Below are 14,490 nucleotides of genomic sequence, written 5' to 3' on the forward strand. Positions count from 1 at the left end.
TTGAATCATTGACTGCCCCTATAAATTGCAGTTCAGAAATAAAACAAAAAGGAAATCAGGTGTTTTGTGTCTGGTAAGTGGTGAAGACTGGCTGCATTACCTGCAAGACATCATCAGTCCAGACAAACTTTTAAAAAAGCCGACATCTCTTTTTTCCTTCAGGTAGTCCAACATTTTCTGCATCAAGATAAAAGCACAACAGATTAGCTAATGCTGAAGATGCTGTTAACAAAACAGATTGTCGACTGATGCGTACCTGCTGCACCAGAATGTTTCCCCCGTTGAGGATGGAGATGCCTAGTTTGAGGGTGAAAGTCACAATAGCACCAAGTCGACCTGATGACCACAAATCACACATCACACAGTGGCGACACTAGAAGGCGGCAGTTATAAGAAGGCAGACAGATGAATGTGTCTCTTCCTACCTTTGCTGGCACTGATCATCTGAAGCACCATCTCTGCTGCCCCTCGATCGTGTAGTCTGGCCTGCTGGTACAGCATCTTCTGCTTCTCCATTTCCTTTTCCTGTGTGAAATGATGATACAGTAAAGCACCACTTCTGAACATGGTTTTAAAACAAAGTGAAATGGAGAGCAGTAATCCTAAGAAGTCAATAGCACCTCAAATGTTTTCTCTTTTCCTTCCTCATCTTCTTCTTCACCTTCATCACAACTCTGAAAGAGAAAGCAGGATGTCAAAGCTGTGAAATTACACACACATTTCAGGAAAAGCAATATAGAGAATGAGTTACCTTTGCCATCATATCTGCATATGCAATATACAAGGGATCCTCTTCCAAAGAACTACCAAAAAGGGAGATAAACATCTGATGGTTAGACCATGTGTAGCACCCAATCACACCTCATATTTACAATAATAAGCAAGTTTAAGCAGCTATATTTATAGCCACTGTAATATATGCACGGCAGGACTACAGAGAATACTAAAAAACTGCTTGTGTTTTTGTCCCAGTTTTAATATATGGTGATGATTTAGCTTAATGCAGCTCTTTATTAGCTCAGAGGCAAGCCAAAACTATTATGTAGCACAGATGGAGCAGAGTGTGTTGGTGCCAGGTGGCCAGGTGTGTGACAGCGAGTGTGTATTCACCTGCACTCAGTCAGAGCGTTGTGGCTGAAATGCAGAATGAGCTGGTGAAGAGGGTCTGGCTGCTTTCTGACGACCTCCTCTTCCTCCTCCTGCACTTTGGGCTGCGTTTTCTGGACAAACCCATACGAGTAAATACTGCAGCTCAGGCATGTCGTCTCAGTGTCAACTAAATACTTCATATTAACAGTAGTTACAGTGACATTTAACTGTCATTTAACTGTACACCACTTACCTTCAGAGGATCAGGTTGTATCAGAAAAAACAGTGATAGGATACATTGACAGCATTCGGATAGTACACTAAAAGCATGAGCATGGACAGGCACATCCACACACATGCTGGTACACACACGCACACCCAGTATTATTATGGATCCTACTGCTTTTCTTGGCAAGTCCTGCTCTAGAGCGCAAAACGCTTGTCATCCAATCATAGCAAACAAATATTTGAAGAACAGGGGCATGAACTCCCCAAATTAAAAGGCAAAGTCCACCTCTCCACTCCCACTAGTATGTGGACACTAGAGGAAAGCCGACAGAGGGCCCTCAACCGTGAGCACAAACCTCGCCTGCCTCGCACCCTTTTCCATCAAATTAGCTCTGGTCCTTGAACTGGTTCTTATCAGGACTCACTAATGTCATCATGGTTTGCACCTTAGGTTAAGAACAACCTGATATTTTTGGTTTCCAACTGGGTTCAGAATTAGGTGTGGGAACCAAAACGGAAAAGGGATATTTCTGGTTCTCTGGCAGAGGAGCAGAGCACAGCCTGGGTCGTTGGGGCTTGCTGGAGACTGCTTAGAGGCTGTGGGACAGAGCCTGGCAGCCAAGAGTCAAGCCAGGGTCCACAGAGCATGCAGGAGAACCAGAAGGAGGGCAGGAAGTCTGCAGGGTCCGTGCCCATGGCTGAGGGCCTGCTGTTGGCTGTCCACAAGTGTTCCCACACCCCTGGATGTAAAGTCTCCAACCTGCTTTGCGAGGCACTGGCTCTCATCTCACCCAGTATGACTGCCTCTCCAGCCCAGATCTTCACAAGTAAAACATATGAAGAGTTTATAAAATATGATGTTTTGTGATAATAGGCGTGGTGAGAGGTAGCTGTGCTCAAAATCAGCACTCTTGCATTGTCTTGCATGAGCATGAACACCTGGCAAATCCTTGTGCTTGAATGCTTCACATGAAGTGTCTTGCCAAGAAAAGCAGTGGGATCCATAATATTGCCACACACACACACACACACAGTGGATGATGATCAGCAGTGTTATAGCAGGAGAATGGAGTTAAGCATGACTCTCCATGAGCCCAGTTTACACTTTATCAAAGACTTCCTATCATTTTACAAAAGATTAGAGACTGATCACGATAGCAGACACACTGGAACTATTTTTTCTGCAGAGCTGATGCATACATGTGTGCTTGGTTGGCTGGAGCACGAAGTTCTTCAACTCTCGCACCCTTAACTTCTTATGTGGTGCCCTGTGGCTTCCATTTCCAATAATGTAAAAACGATTAGATTTTTAAAAGTTGTATTAATTTGAATTTTATCTTCATTTTATTATTGAAAAAGAAAAAAAACTACACCCAAGGGCACAGTGGGGTGTGTGGAGTTCCAGCATGCCTTTATGATAGCCTCTTGTCCCAGATCAGAAAACTGAATTTATTAAACTCTATTTTATAAATCCTTTAAGCGTTTTAATCAATCTCTGCATATTATGCTGTAGGTTATCATGGGCTACAAAGTGCAAAAGTATTTTTGAAGCACTTTGTGAAGTTGTAAAGAAAGCAGCTGCTGGACATGCTGGTTTCCCTCTGTTTTCTTTACAAATTCAATGCATGACTGTGATGTTTTGTGAGTGTACAAATTTAAGAAAGACACCACAACTTTCAGAAATTTCACAGGTAAGTTGAAGCATCGAGGCGGGATAGATGCTCTCTTACCCATGTTGGATGGGACACGGTGGTCGAAATACATCAGCTGGCTCTGACATCAGCGGTGATGTCATGCTTGCCAAAAATGGGACGTCTGGTTGAAAAACATCGAATGGATGACTAAGTGCGACCCAGTGGTACGTGGTGGAACTGGGGCACTTAAAACAATGACGCAAGTACAAGGAAAGTGGTGCTGGAGGCGCGACGCTCAGCTCCCCGCAGCACACAGGTACCAATAAGAGGGCACTGGGGGGTGACACAAGTACTTACTGCAAGATCCTGCACTAGCTTCTCCTCAAAAGAGTACTCCTCTGTTTCTATCCATATTCTCTGATAGGCCAGGAGGAAGAGGTTAATAGAGCGATGCCTAAGGAAGGGCGAGAGGAGATTAGCCTGGGTTAGGTAGGAGCAGAGCAAAGGACGGGGATAGACCCCTTTAGGAGAGGTTAATGCTGGTTAGTTTAGGACACTGGCTCATCCAACTGGTCACCTCAAAGGAAACTGTTGCTTTTAAATACAGAAATGTGACGTACATGCTCTCTGCTCTCTGTTCGTCTGGTCACATCCACATGCGGAAATTGCAAATCTAGACTTTTATATTATATTAAGTACCCACATATCTGCACATCAGCAACAGTTAATGGAAATGTTTGACATTTAAGGAAATTCGCTTACTGCTTTCTTGATGAGAGTGAGAATATTAATACCACTCTCACATCTGTGTGCTAAAAGCTAATGCCAGGAGAGGATCAGCTTAGAAATGCATAGTGATTGGACGCAGGTGGAAACAGCTAGCCTGGCTCTGTCCAAAAGTAAATAAAACATCCACCTAAGCAACTCTAAAGCTCATCTGCATTTGTACAGACTAAACAAACAAATTTAGTGAGCTCTAAGGTGTGGTCAGACCAAACTTGAAGCTAATTTTTCACATGGTGTGATTAGCTACATAAGAGGTCAGTGCAAAAATGCTAATGCCTCGTTTCCACTTAGATACGGAGACGAGGCACCCGGAAGTCCATTCATTTCCATGGGAATCTCTGTGATATCCGATGTGCCTCCACTACGTAATGCTTTGGTCCAGAATTTGCCTCAATAACATTAAAAAAACTGACCGTTTGTGGTGGATTTCGGAGAGACCCTAAGACAGTGTGCTAGCTTAGCTAACAGGCTGCTAACAGGCTGTTTTCTTCAATTCAGTTGCCACATATGCAAGTGGAAACGAGGTGTGATAAACATGAATAGATGCAAATACGTAACCTTGCAAGTTGAAACATTTCAACTTGGCCTAAAAATTTGCATGACCTTGCAAAGGAAAAGGCTATCGGCACTGAGACATTGCCGCTATCAGACAGAACAAAAGAAGAGAGGGCACGTAAGTGAGCAAAAGCCATAGGACTACATGGTGACTGCTAAAAATATGTATTTGTTACCTGATTAGAGCTATTGGTTGCACTTTCCTACAAGCCAAGTTAGCACTAACGTTAGCTGCCTTCTCCAGTTACCTAGCAAAACTGTAACTCCAAAAATACACTCCAGCAACCTTATTCACTGAAGTGACGCAAAGTGAAAATTCGTTTTGCATTGGGTCTTTACTAACCCTTAGAGGTGTTGCTAGGCTGATTTGTTTTTTTTACCTTCTGACAGAGCCAAGCTAGCTGTTTCCTGCTACCAGTCTTTATGCTAAGCTAAGCTAATTGCCTATTGCTCTGTTTAACATACAGATATGAGAGTGGTCTCAATCTTCTCCTGTAACTCTCAGCAGAAAAAGCAATTATGGATATCTCCCAAAATGTCTAACTATTCCTTGAACAGATACAGACCAGTGGAAAAACCAGTGGGAATATTCAAATGGGAGTTACATTTATTGCACAGACCGTGCCTGCAGGAAGGCGAGGGGAAGTTAGGAGAGGTGTGCAAGGTGGTACAGTAGCAACATTGAATCAACACTACGTTACCGTCAGCATGGAGAGCAGACTGTCATAGTCTGTGTTCTCATGCATTATCTCCAGCCAAATATGTCGGTAGGATTTCAGGAAGTAATTATTATTTTTGTGCCTGAGGGGATGAGGTACAATAGAGTTGTGACACTGAGGAGACAACAAAGGCTGAACAGAGAGACAAAGAGAAAAGATGACATCTGAATGCGTGAAACTCCGGCAGAGTCGACATTATCCAGACGCTTCACATCCAGCCCTCAAACACAAATCTATTAACCCAAACAAAAACAAACATTTGTGCCTGCATTGTAAATACTGTCTAATAATTATTAGGTATGCTGTGTCATATTTCACTGTCAGCGGCTTTGAATAAATGAGTCATGCTGTCAGGCAGGCGGGCAGCATCGTCTCAGCACATATTGAAGATGGCCACCCCCAGGTTGGGCCTCATAATTGTTTTCCTCCCTACTGTAGCTCTCTGCCTGACTTCCTGTGATTGAGTTACAGAGCAGCAGGGCATGAAATTGCTAGTGTCCCTTTTTTTTCTACTCCTTGATAACAGCTGCGGGCCAGACATTTGTCCTACAAACGGAGGGAGGAAGGCTGTGCATTAATGCAGGGTCAGGACCCAAGAAGACAGAGAAATGAGGGTTGTGAGTCAGACAAGAAGAAGAAGAAGAAGAAGAAGAAGAAGAAGAAGAAGAGAGTGTGGTGGTGTTTGGCAAACACACATAAAGGTGATGTTACAACACTTGCCACACCATTTCCTGTTTACTAGTTGTACTACCAGGAGCTCTTTGCTACCTCCGAATGAGGCTGCTCAACATGTTTTTGGGGTAAAAACATTCTGGCAAAGATGTAGTGGCTGTAGGTGTTATGTATGCACTCATACCTTGGCAGATTATATAGTGGAGCCATGCGGAAGCACGCCACAACCGCTCGCTTCCTCTGCTTGGACAGCAACTTCTGCCATACACATTTCTTAGACCTCAATGGCTGCTCCACCTGATAGGAGTAGAAGAAATCAGTGTAAGGATTATGCGATTAATCAACACTGGGATACCATTCTCTCCCAGGTAAACTCATCTCTGAGTATTGGCATTTTCATCAGACTTTTCCTCAGTGCTACTATTTCTTTGGTAATGCATCATGAACCTGACTGTGACTGAGTGCAAAGAGAAGCGCAGTAGAGGGGGGTCAGAAGCAGTCAAGCATCCCAGTGCAAATTTTCTGTCAAGGATTACTGCAATTTGTGTTTCCTCACCCACGTCAAACCAAGTAAAAAGCAAAGGGTGCAATGCTTTATGCTTTTTTTTGTGGCTGTATCAATCAAAGTGCACAAGGAAAAGATATGGTTCAAGGTTGTTTTGTGATCCGACAATATACTGTATACACGAGGCTGTAAATGCCTGGAGCTTTCACTATGTGCAGTGATGAATGGAGTGGGGAGTGTGGAGGTCACTATATCCTATGCAGATGTCCAGGGCTCTCATTTATAAACATTGCATACGCACAAAACAAGGCCTGAAAGAGGCGTATGCCATTTCCTACTGAAAAGTTGTGATCTATAAACACAGACTTGACGGGAGAAACTTTGACCTATGCTTACAAACTTTTTGGAGACGGGATATAGGGTGGATGCCTGACTGTAGAAATTGTCTGTGTATTTTTTGGTGCATGCCATTGTTGAGATCCCTGGGCCTGACTAGTGGATGAACTTGTCCATATTTCGCAACAGTTCTCCAAGGACCCTTAAAGTCCCGCATCCAGTCAGGCACCGGCAGATAATAAAAAAGTTGATTGACGGTTGTTTTTTTGGTCAAAATTTAATTTCCAGGTACGGCTCTGAGTGAAAAAACAGAACACACCAGTTCTATATTATATATTATTATTATATTACATATATTATAGGCCGTCATGTTTTGTGTGTGTATTAATGTTTGCGCTTGTGCAACAAAGGTGTATTCAATGTTCTTGGCAGCCCTATACAAAGACAGCCTATACAAAGCATGAAACTTAAATGAACAGATGGGCCAGTACTACAGGTGGTACTGGCCAACTGTGGCACCCAAAAGCACTGCTTCCACTTATGAGGAAGCGCCTTTCCTTTTTCATGATATTAATGTGTATATGAAGCTATAGCAATATTCATGGATGGCAACCGTAATCTCTAATTAAACCATAATTCCATACAGTTTCATTCATGTCAAAACTAATTACTGTGTCATACATGGAAATAAAATGAGAACAATAATAATATAATTTATTGTTTTGAACAATTTGATCTTCTGACTGCTGACTCTGTGTGTTGGCTCTGCCGTCTGTACCAGCTGAAGTATGAGAGCTGCTTCAATCAGGTGCATTACTGACAGGCGTGTTAACCGTTATTGTCAATATTATGACAATAAGCAAAAAAAAAATTTGTTAAAGTTGTATTTCCTGAAATACCTTTGTTTTAAAATCGAATCTCTTAGTTTCACATGTGTGAAATGTCTCACAACGATCACTTTAATTGGTTGCCTAACCAAATTATTTGAACAGCGCATGGATTTGTCGTTTTTGGTCGGGATCCTGTTCTGGTTCAGGTCTTGAAAATTAGTTCCATGCAGGACTCTGCCCTAAAATATAAATCACCGGCAGCATATCTGACGTGTCATTAGCTGTACGATTGGTGACCCTGCACCTTCACAATTGTTTAATGAAATAACAAGCCCCCAGGTGTCATTACCAGCTCATAATATGCTTAAGAACGTGTAAATGCTTGAGCCTGACCTGCTCCAGGTTGAAGACAGCAGCAGAGATTCTCTGAATACGGTCCACCACCCTGTCAGGGTCGGGAGGCCCCTCGCTTCTCATTGCTATGTCCTTGTACAGGTTTAGCTGCCACCTCACTGCAGGGTCCTCTGACTGAGAGTGAGTTACAAAGAAAGATGTGATATAAAAACAGTCTTCAGAAGCTGATAACCTCTTACAGTCATGATACTGATCTCGACGTGCTCACCTTTTCTCGAAGATGCAGATTCTGCCGAATATGATCTTTGACCTCTTCGTCTGTGTCTCTCTGATGAACAAAAGCATCAATATAGATGTGTGAAGCTTTATTATTGAGAAGAGACCTGTGTCAAATGTGTGGCCAGTGCTTGGTCACATAAAAGTTGTCTCACCAGGAGGTAGCGAGTCTTGGCCAGAGAGATGAGCTCCTGGTCTCCTGGTGTACACATGTTGAGGCCGATTGGCAGCATCTTCTTCAGAGCGGCCACAATCAGAGAGGTCTGGATGGAGTAGAACTCACCACGCCTTTTTTTGTGTTTCCTCTCCTGGTCTTGCCCTCCCGACTGGAAAAAAGACCACGGCATTAACCTCAGACAACACAAAGTGGTGAGCATAAAAAGTAATGGCGGCTTAATAAGCTGGGCTTTTAACATAATACCTACTGTTTTCCCATTTTGCTGAGATTAATGTTGCACTAAAGCACTTGCTTTCAACATTTAAACTGATACCTTAACAGCATATTATTGGAGCTTATTGCACAGCAGGAGCACTCCCACTGTATTTGAACAAAAGCCAGAGGCAACTGAGGCATTTATTTTTTCAGGCCTGGCAAAATCTGTGACCAGACTGAATCTGTGCCACTGAGGCATTAAGAAGTTTCACACCTCAGCTGAAAAGCAGAGCTGCTAAAGCAAAGCTGTTGGAACAGCAAGATGTTACTAGTGAAAGAAAACTGCACTTTTTGTGCCAAATTGAAGCAGCTGGCTTAGTGAAAACACTAATTTCCATATTAATATACAGATATATACTATATATAAAACACAGATACACACACACACACACACACACACACACACAGTCTTATCAAACATCAGCTACAACATAATATAGCTTGCAGTAATTACTGGCCAAACACACCGGGGTACCACAATCCATCAACTGCCAACACAACAGTGGTGTGTGATCATATGAGTTTCTACAGAAGGGCTGGGCGTCATTACTCCTGATGAGATGTGTTCCGCCCTTGAGGCAATGAGGAATGAGCAAAGTTACCATGTCACACATGGTGATGAATGGAGACCACAAATAATCAGGTGACAGAATATATACCGTATCTACACTACAGACTATATAGCACAGCGGCACAAGCTATTGGCTTTTCTGCTAGGCGACGGCAGCGTATAAGCCAATAAGCTGGCGGGTAAACAGCACATGCACTGCGTCACTCTACCTTCTCCTTAAAGGACTGTTTGAGACAGAGAGAGAGAGAGAGAGAGAGAGAGAAAGGCAGATAGAAGAAAAAAAGGATGAGAGAGCAATTAATGGAGGCGCACAGTCCTCACATGCACTGCAATGAAAACCATTTGTTTGCCTTTAAACAGCTAAACCAGGCAGACAAGAAATGAAATGTTCTAACCCCTGTAAAGCTGAAGAGGGCTGAAGGTATGAATGTTAGTTTCCGTCATCTGCTGTAAGAAGCATGCATGCAGAAATTCAAACACGCACACACATACACACAGTGTGAGTGTTGCCATTAACTAAGAGGTTATCTACTCCTCTCGTTCATATGTTTGATGCAAGCGGGGGTCTTGTTTGTCACATGTGTGCACATAGTTCCTCTGAGATTGTCCTGGGCATTTTACATGTTAAAGGAGTAGTGCAGATTTTTTGAAGTGGGGTTGTATGAGATACCTATCCATAGTCTGTTAGTGGTGGCCTGTGTGCTCAGTTTGGAGAAGTCTGAGGATTAATGCTACGCAATGTACAGTTATGGACGAAGGCAGCCAAACATATTTTAGCCACCTAAAAACGTCACTATCAGTTTATTGTACGCTATATTCAGAATACTTGCATCGCTTTACCTTGTTGCAGAGTCATAAACAGCTTCAGTTCCCCATCTATGCTCTTGTCAATGCCACAAGACTCCATTTAAAAAAACAGTAATTATAGCTTGCTGAACACAGGAGCCGCTGGTCTACTGCTGCCTCGATTGGTGAGTTAGTCAGTGCTATCGTGTGGCTTTGGTGAATCTGAACTAACCCTTTTCAACGCCAAAGTCGCATTATAATACAAACAAACAAACTGATTAAGGCAGCGGTAGACCGGGAGCTCCCTTGCTCAGCAATGGTAAATTCCTGTTTTTCTCAATGGAGTTTGGCTTTAAAGAGAGTGATATAACAGCTAGTTCCCAATCAGAAATGGCTGTTTGACGGCAAGGTAAAAGAATAAAAAATATTCTAAATATAGCGTACACTTAAACTGATATTCATTTGTTCATGTGGCTAAAATACATTTTGTTGCCAACCCTGCCCACAGCAGTACATTGCTTAGCTTCCAACCGCCATCTACTGTATGTAACACACTGACTATGAATAACTACCTAATAAAAACCCACATTAAGAGTTCTGATCTCTCTTTACCATACACAAAGGTGGTGGCATTATTATTTCTGGATCTTTTTCAGCTTTCTCACACACGCTCACTGGGTCAAGGTGCCACTATTCACAACTTAAAAGGTTTTAATCTGCTGCTGAACGAGGAAATAAAGCTGACAGTGCTGAGAGGAGGAGGGAAAATACAAACCCTACCTTAGCCATCTTGGTTTTACTATCTCCAGTCAAGAAGGAAAGGTTGTTGATTTCATTCTGGACCACAAAGTTCTGCTCTTCTCTTTTGAAATTCTGGAGAAAGATAAATATCAAAGAAAGATCAGTGTTATAGTTCATAAAGGATGTCTTGTGTGTGCAGCTACACATGTACAGAGGTGAGAGAACTTACGTGTGACTTGCACCAGAGGATAAATATCTCAGCCACCATTCTGAAGAGCTCATTGGAGTCAGCGTCTGGTTCTTTCAGCCACCTCGACCTGCAGCAAAAGGGAGATATTAATACACGCCTCTGTTTTTTTTTATGCAGGCCAAAACAACTTCATCATCCTCTACTCAGTGAGCTCACCTGTTGTTGTCCACATAGCGGATAAGCATGGGGTAGAAGGCGTACAGGTCTCTGCAGAGAACGGCAAACTCGTCCAGGATGAGCAGCTCGGCCTCCTGGGTGTCTCCCTTACTGTCTGCCTTCAGCAGCTCCTCCTCGGACACCACCTTCACCGTCTTCTTCTTCAGCTTCTCCAGTGTAGGCAGGAAGTGGCTCTTCAGCAAGTCTGCACGGGCCTTGCCGATGATGGGTTGCACGTAGACTGATCAATGGAAGAGACAAGAAATGTTACTTCCCCACAGTTGTTCACTTTTATTTTAAATGTTTAGGTATATCTCAAAGCTGCTATATAATTTTAAAACTTTTCCCCACAACAGTTTACCATATTAGCAATTCAACCATGAACATTTTCCATTGACTAAAATTCCAAATTGTAATTATTTTTTATTATGACAATAAGACCTTGGATTTTCAAAACATTATTTTAACTGTCTGACAAATATTAATAAAATGTCTGAAAAATTATAAATAAAATGTCTGAAAAATATTAATAAAATGTCCGACAAAGATCAATAAAGTGTCTAACAAATATTCATAAACTGTCCAAAAAAAATACATAAAATGTGCAAAATATTATTCATAAAATGTCCAACAAATATTAATTAAATGCCCCAAAAATGATTAATAAAATGTCTGAAATATTATTAAAAAATTGTCCGACTAATAATAATAAAATATCTGAAAAACAAATTAATAAAATGTCCAAAATATTATTAATAAAATGTCCCAAAATGTTGATAATAATAATATAATATAATAATATTAATGAAATGTCCGGAAAAAATACATAAAATGTCTAAAAAAATATTAATAAAATATCTGAAATATTATTCATAAAATCACCAAAATATTATTAATAAAATGTCTGATAAAAGTTAAAAGCGCTTGAGAATATAATAGTGGCAACAACTTCATTTTTGAATAAAAGACAATGGTAGTTAGCATGAGCAGCAGACAGCTATGCTTACAACGCTGAATGGCCAATGGGAGCCAACATTAGATTAGTCATTCTGCAGGTCTTATGGATCATGCAGGATTCCTTTGAGATCCTACAACAACTCTACCCACCTGCAATCCTCTTCATCCAGGAGGCCTCATCGATGCCCAGGTTGTTGTTGAGGATCTTGAGGATGTTGCCAAGAATGAGGCTGAGGTTCTCTGAGGTGACGGTGGTGCAGCAGACGCTGCCCCCGCTGGCTGGCTGGTTCTCAGGCCCCCTCTCCCACCAGTAGGACAGATAGTTACACAGCATGGGCAGCACCACCTCGATAACGTGGGGCATCTCCGTGTACCGCGCCCCAGACTCGGCCATGTCGTTGATGTCCTTCATCAGACCGTCCAGCCGCGGCATCCCGGGACACATCTCCTCGACTGAGTCTGGTATGCCTAGGACTGAAAAGACCACATGGGATTTACACATGATTACCACAAAAACGGTCATTGCAAAATTAAGCCCTGACAGGATGATGCAGGACCCCGACACTTCCTACTGTATCCCTTATATGACTCACTGGCTCGTTCTCTGGCACTCTTGGTGTTAAAGACGGAGCATGGGTTGTACGTGTTGAGCATCGGCTCCAGGAAGGCCACAGGCATGGTCCCAGCCAGCGTGGCCAGACACTGACCGAGAGCTGGTAGCTGTCTGAGGGACACAGAGAGGATGAGAGTTGGTTGAAAGCTGCACTGAATATAGGCGACTGAGGTTTTGACACGGTGTGGAAGCTGAGATACCTTTCTACATAGATGTTTTTCCCGGTACCCAGTGCATACAGACTGGTCAGGATGCGATAGCAGGACACCTGGACATCATCCACTGGAAAATACAGAAAATGAAGAGTTGCTTATTATCATGATTATTTATATTTATAGGATGAACTTCACTGTACTTTTGTACAAGTGAGCGATAGCTATGATGGTGTCAGGATGTCAGAAGCACTGTAAAACAATTAACTTGACGTTGACTCCAGTTTTTTAACAGCTGCTCCAAAATACGTTTGATCATTCCTGTGCTGTCATGACTCACAGAGCAGGTCGACTCCAAAGTGGTGTTGAGTGATGTGTTCAAACAGAGCGGTTAAGATGGGGAGCAGTGCTACGGTGGTGTAGTTGATATTCTGCGACACCCCTTTCATCTGGGAGCGAGAGTGAGTGAACTTTCCCAGCTTCAGGTTCTCAAATGTCTTCTCCAGGTCCTCTGCGGCGTTCTCGAAGAACGTCCTCAGCCCAACCCTCACCAGCTCCGAGCCCGACTTCATCACCGTCCTGTTGGAGTGAGAGGGAGCCGTGATAAACGAGTGAAGTCAAATGAGGAGATACGCAAGGGCAGGGCTATAATAAACCGCTGGATACCCCTCGGTATGCAAAGGAGAACACTGTTTACCCACAGTAGGACACGGTCACATGTGCAATTACTTCACTCTCGCAGTCTGTGAAGGTTTTAGTCATGAAATATGAGACGTGAGTATCAACCTGACCGCCCTTACACCGAAACATCAATGATTTATGAAATGAATTAGGTGAATATTTAAATCCAAGGTGAGTTTGCCAATGTTGTGGACATACTGTGTAACACTCTGAAAAAGCACAACGCATTAATATGATTAGTCCGTCCATTTTCAGCATTTCACAGTTCATAACATAGCTAAATGAATTACCCATTGTTAAGCCTTGATGTGTCCCACTAGGAAGGAGAAATGAAAGACAGCGTCTGTGGGCATCAGCTGTAGCTCTCCAGCACAAACAAGACACAATAATACATTGCTCATTTAGCCTCATTATGTATGTGTGAGCTGCATTAACAAACAGTACACTGTCTCTAAAGAACACTATAAGCCTTGGGCAACATGTGCCGTATGAAATTTGTTTTGCTTATTTAAATGCCAGAGGACGCTCTTTGTTAATGCCAGCGCCTCCCATGAGACACCGTGGTAATAACTGTTTCAAAGAAAATGTTCATGAGGAATATGCTCCTCTTGAGGGACCTACAGAGGAAAGATTCGACGTCAGTGTAAAGGGGAAACTTAATTTGTGTCTTAAACAATCAATGTTTATATAGTCAGTGTCAAACTTTTTCTTTTCATTTCACCAAGAACACTCAGAGGTGCCAGACTCCCTGTGACGGCTGAGTGCTGCCGGATTTGCGCTCACCTGGTGTCCAAGGTGTGTGCCAGGATGTGCAGACAGCTGACGATGGTGGTGGAGTCGCTCCCTACAAGATAACACAAACGACTTCAGTTTGACATGAACACACACACACACACACACACACACACACACACACTGTCATCCATGTTTAAGGGACTTTCTGCACCTGAACTGAGCCCCTCATGGCCACAGTGAGTTCATGTCTGTGTGTGTACCAATCAAATGGATGGGCCAAGGGTTCAATTAGATGTGGTAAGGTTAGTAGATCAATATCTAGTTACAACTTCAGGTGGATGTGGGATATCCAGTGTGGTTAAAGGCACAGTTAAAGTATTGAATTTAGTCATTTAGTTCATTGGTTCAAATATCAGAGCCTCAAAAATCTA

At 42.6% G+C, this 14,490-nt stretch overlaps 1 protein-coding gene across 12 annotated transcripts in view; it reads right to left on the minus strand.

The window, feature by feature from the left end:
- LOC125900452 (ryanodine receptor 3-like) overlaps window positions 1-14,490 on the minus strand; it is a 157,059-nt gene that overhangs the window by 25,643 nt on the left and 116,926 nt on the right. For 4 of the 12 annotated variants that reach the window (XM_049595447.1, XM_049595450.1, XM_049595445.1 and 1 more), the window contains 20 exons: window positions 14,108-14,168; window positions 12,984-13,222; window positions 12,692-12,773; window positions 12,472-12,602; window positions 12,029-12,352; window positions 10,922-11,162; window positions 10,745-10,832; window positions 10,555-10,647; window positions 9,198-9,212; window positions 8,140-8,310; window positions 7,977-8,036; window positions 7,748-7,882; window positions 5,868-5,980; window positions 4,994-5,093; window positions 1,111-1,220; window positions 752-803; window positions 621-674; window positions 426-525; window positions 257-336; window positions 101-177 (listed from right to left, as the gene is read on the minus strand). In XM_049595447.1, the coding sequence (XP_049451404.1) occupies window positions 101-177; window positions 257-336; window positions 426-525; window positions 621-674; window positions 752-803; window positions 1,111-1,220; window positions 4,994-5,093; window positions 5,868-5,980; window positions 7,748-7,882; window positions 7,977-8,036; window positions 8,140-8,310; window positions 9,198-9,212; window positions 10,555-10,647; window positions 10,745-10,832; window positions 10,922-11,162; window positions 12,029-12,352; window positions 12,472-12,602; window positions 12,692-12,773; window positions 12,984-13,222; window positions 14,108-14,168 (2,326 nt within the window). Of the gene's footprint in view, window positions 1-100; window positions 178-256; window positions 337-425; window positions 526-620; window positions 675-751; window positions 804-1,110; window positions 1,221-3,308; window positions 3,406-4,993; window positions 5,094-5,867; window positions 5,981-7,747; window positions 7,883-7,976; window positions 8,037-8,139; window positions 8,311-9,197; window positions 9,213-10,554; window positions 10,648-10,744; window positions 10,833-10,921; window positions 11,163-12,028; window positions 12,353-12,471; window positions 12,603-12,691; window positions 12,774-12,983; window positions 13,223-14,107; window positions 14,169-14,490 lie in introns of all 12 variants that reach the window. The other 8 variants (XM_049595456.1, XM_049595453.1, XM_049595449.1 and 5 more) reach the window with 3 other exon arrangements.

This window comes from Epinephelus fuscoguttatus, linkage group LG14 (genome assembly GCF_011397635.1).
Source record: "Epinephelus fuscoguttatus linkage group LG14, E.fuscoguttatus.final_Chr_v1".
Taxonomy (NCBI): domain Eukaryota; kingdom Metazoa; phylum Chordata; class Actinopteri; order Perciformes; family Serranidae; genus Epinephelus; species Epinephelus fuscoguttatus.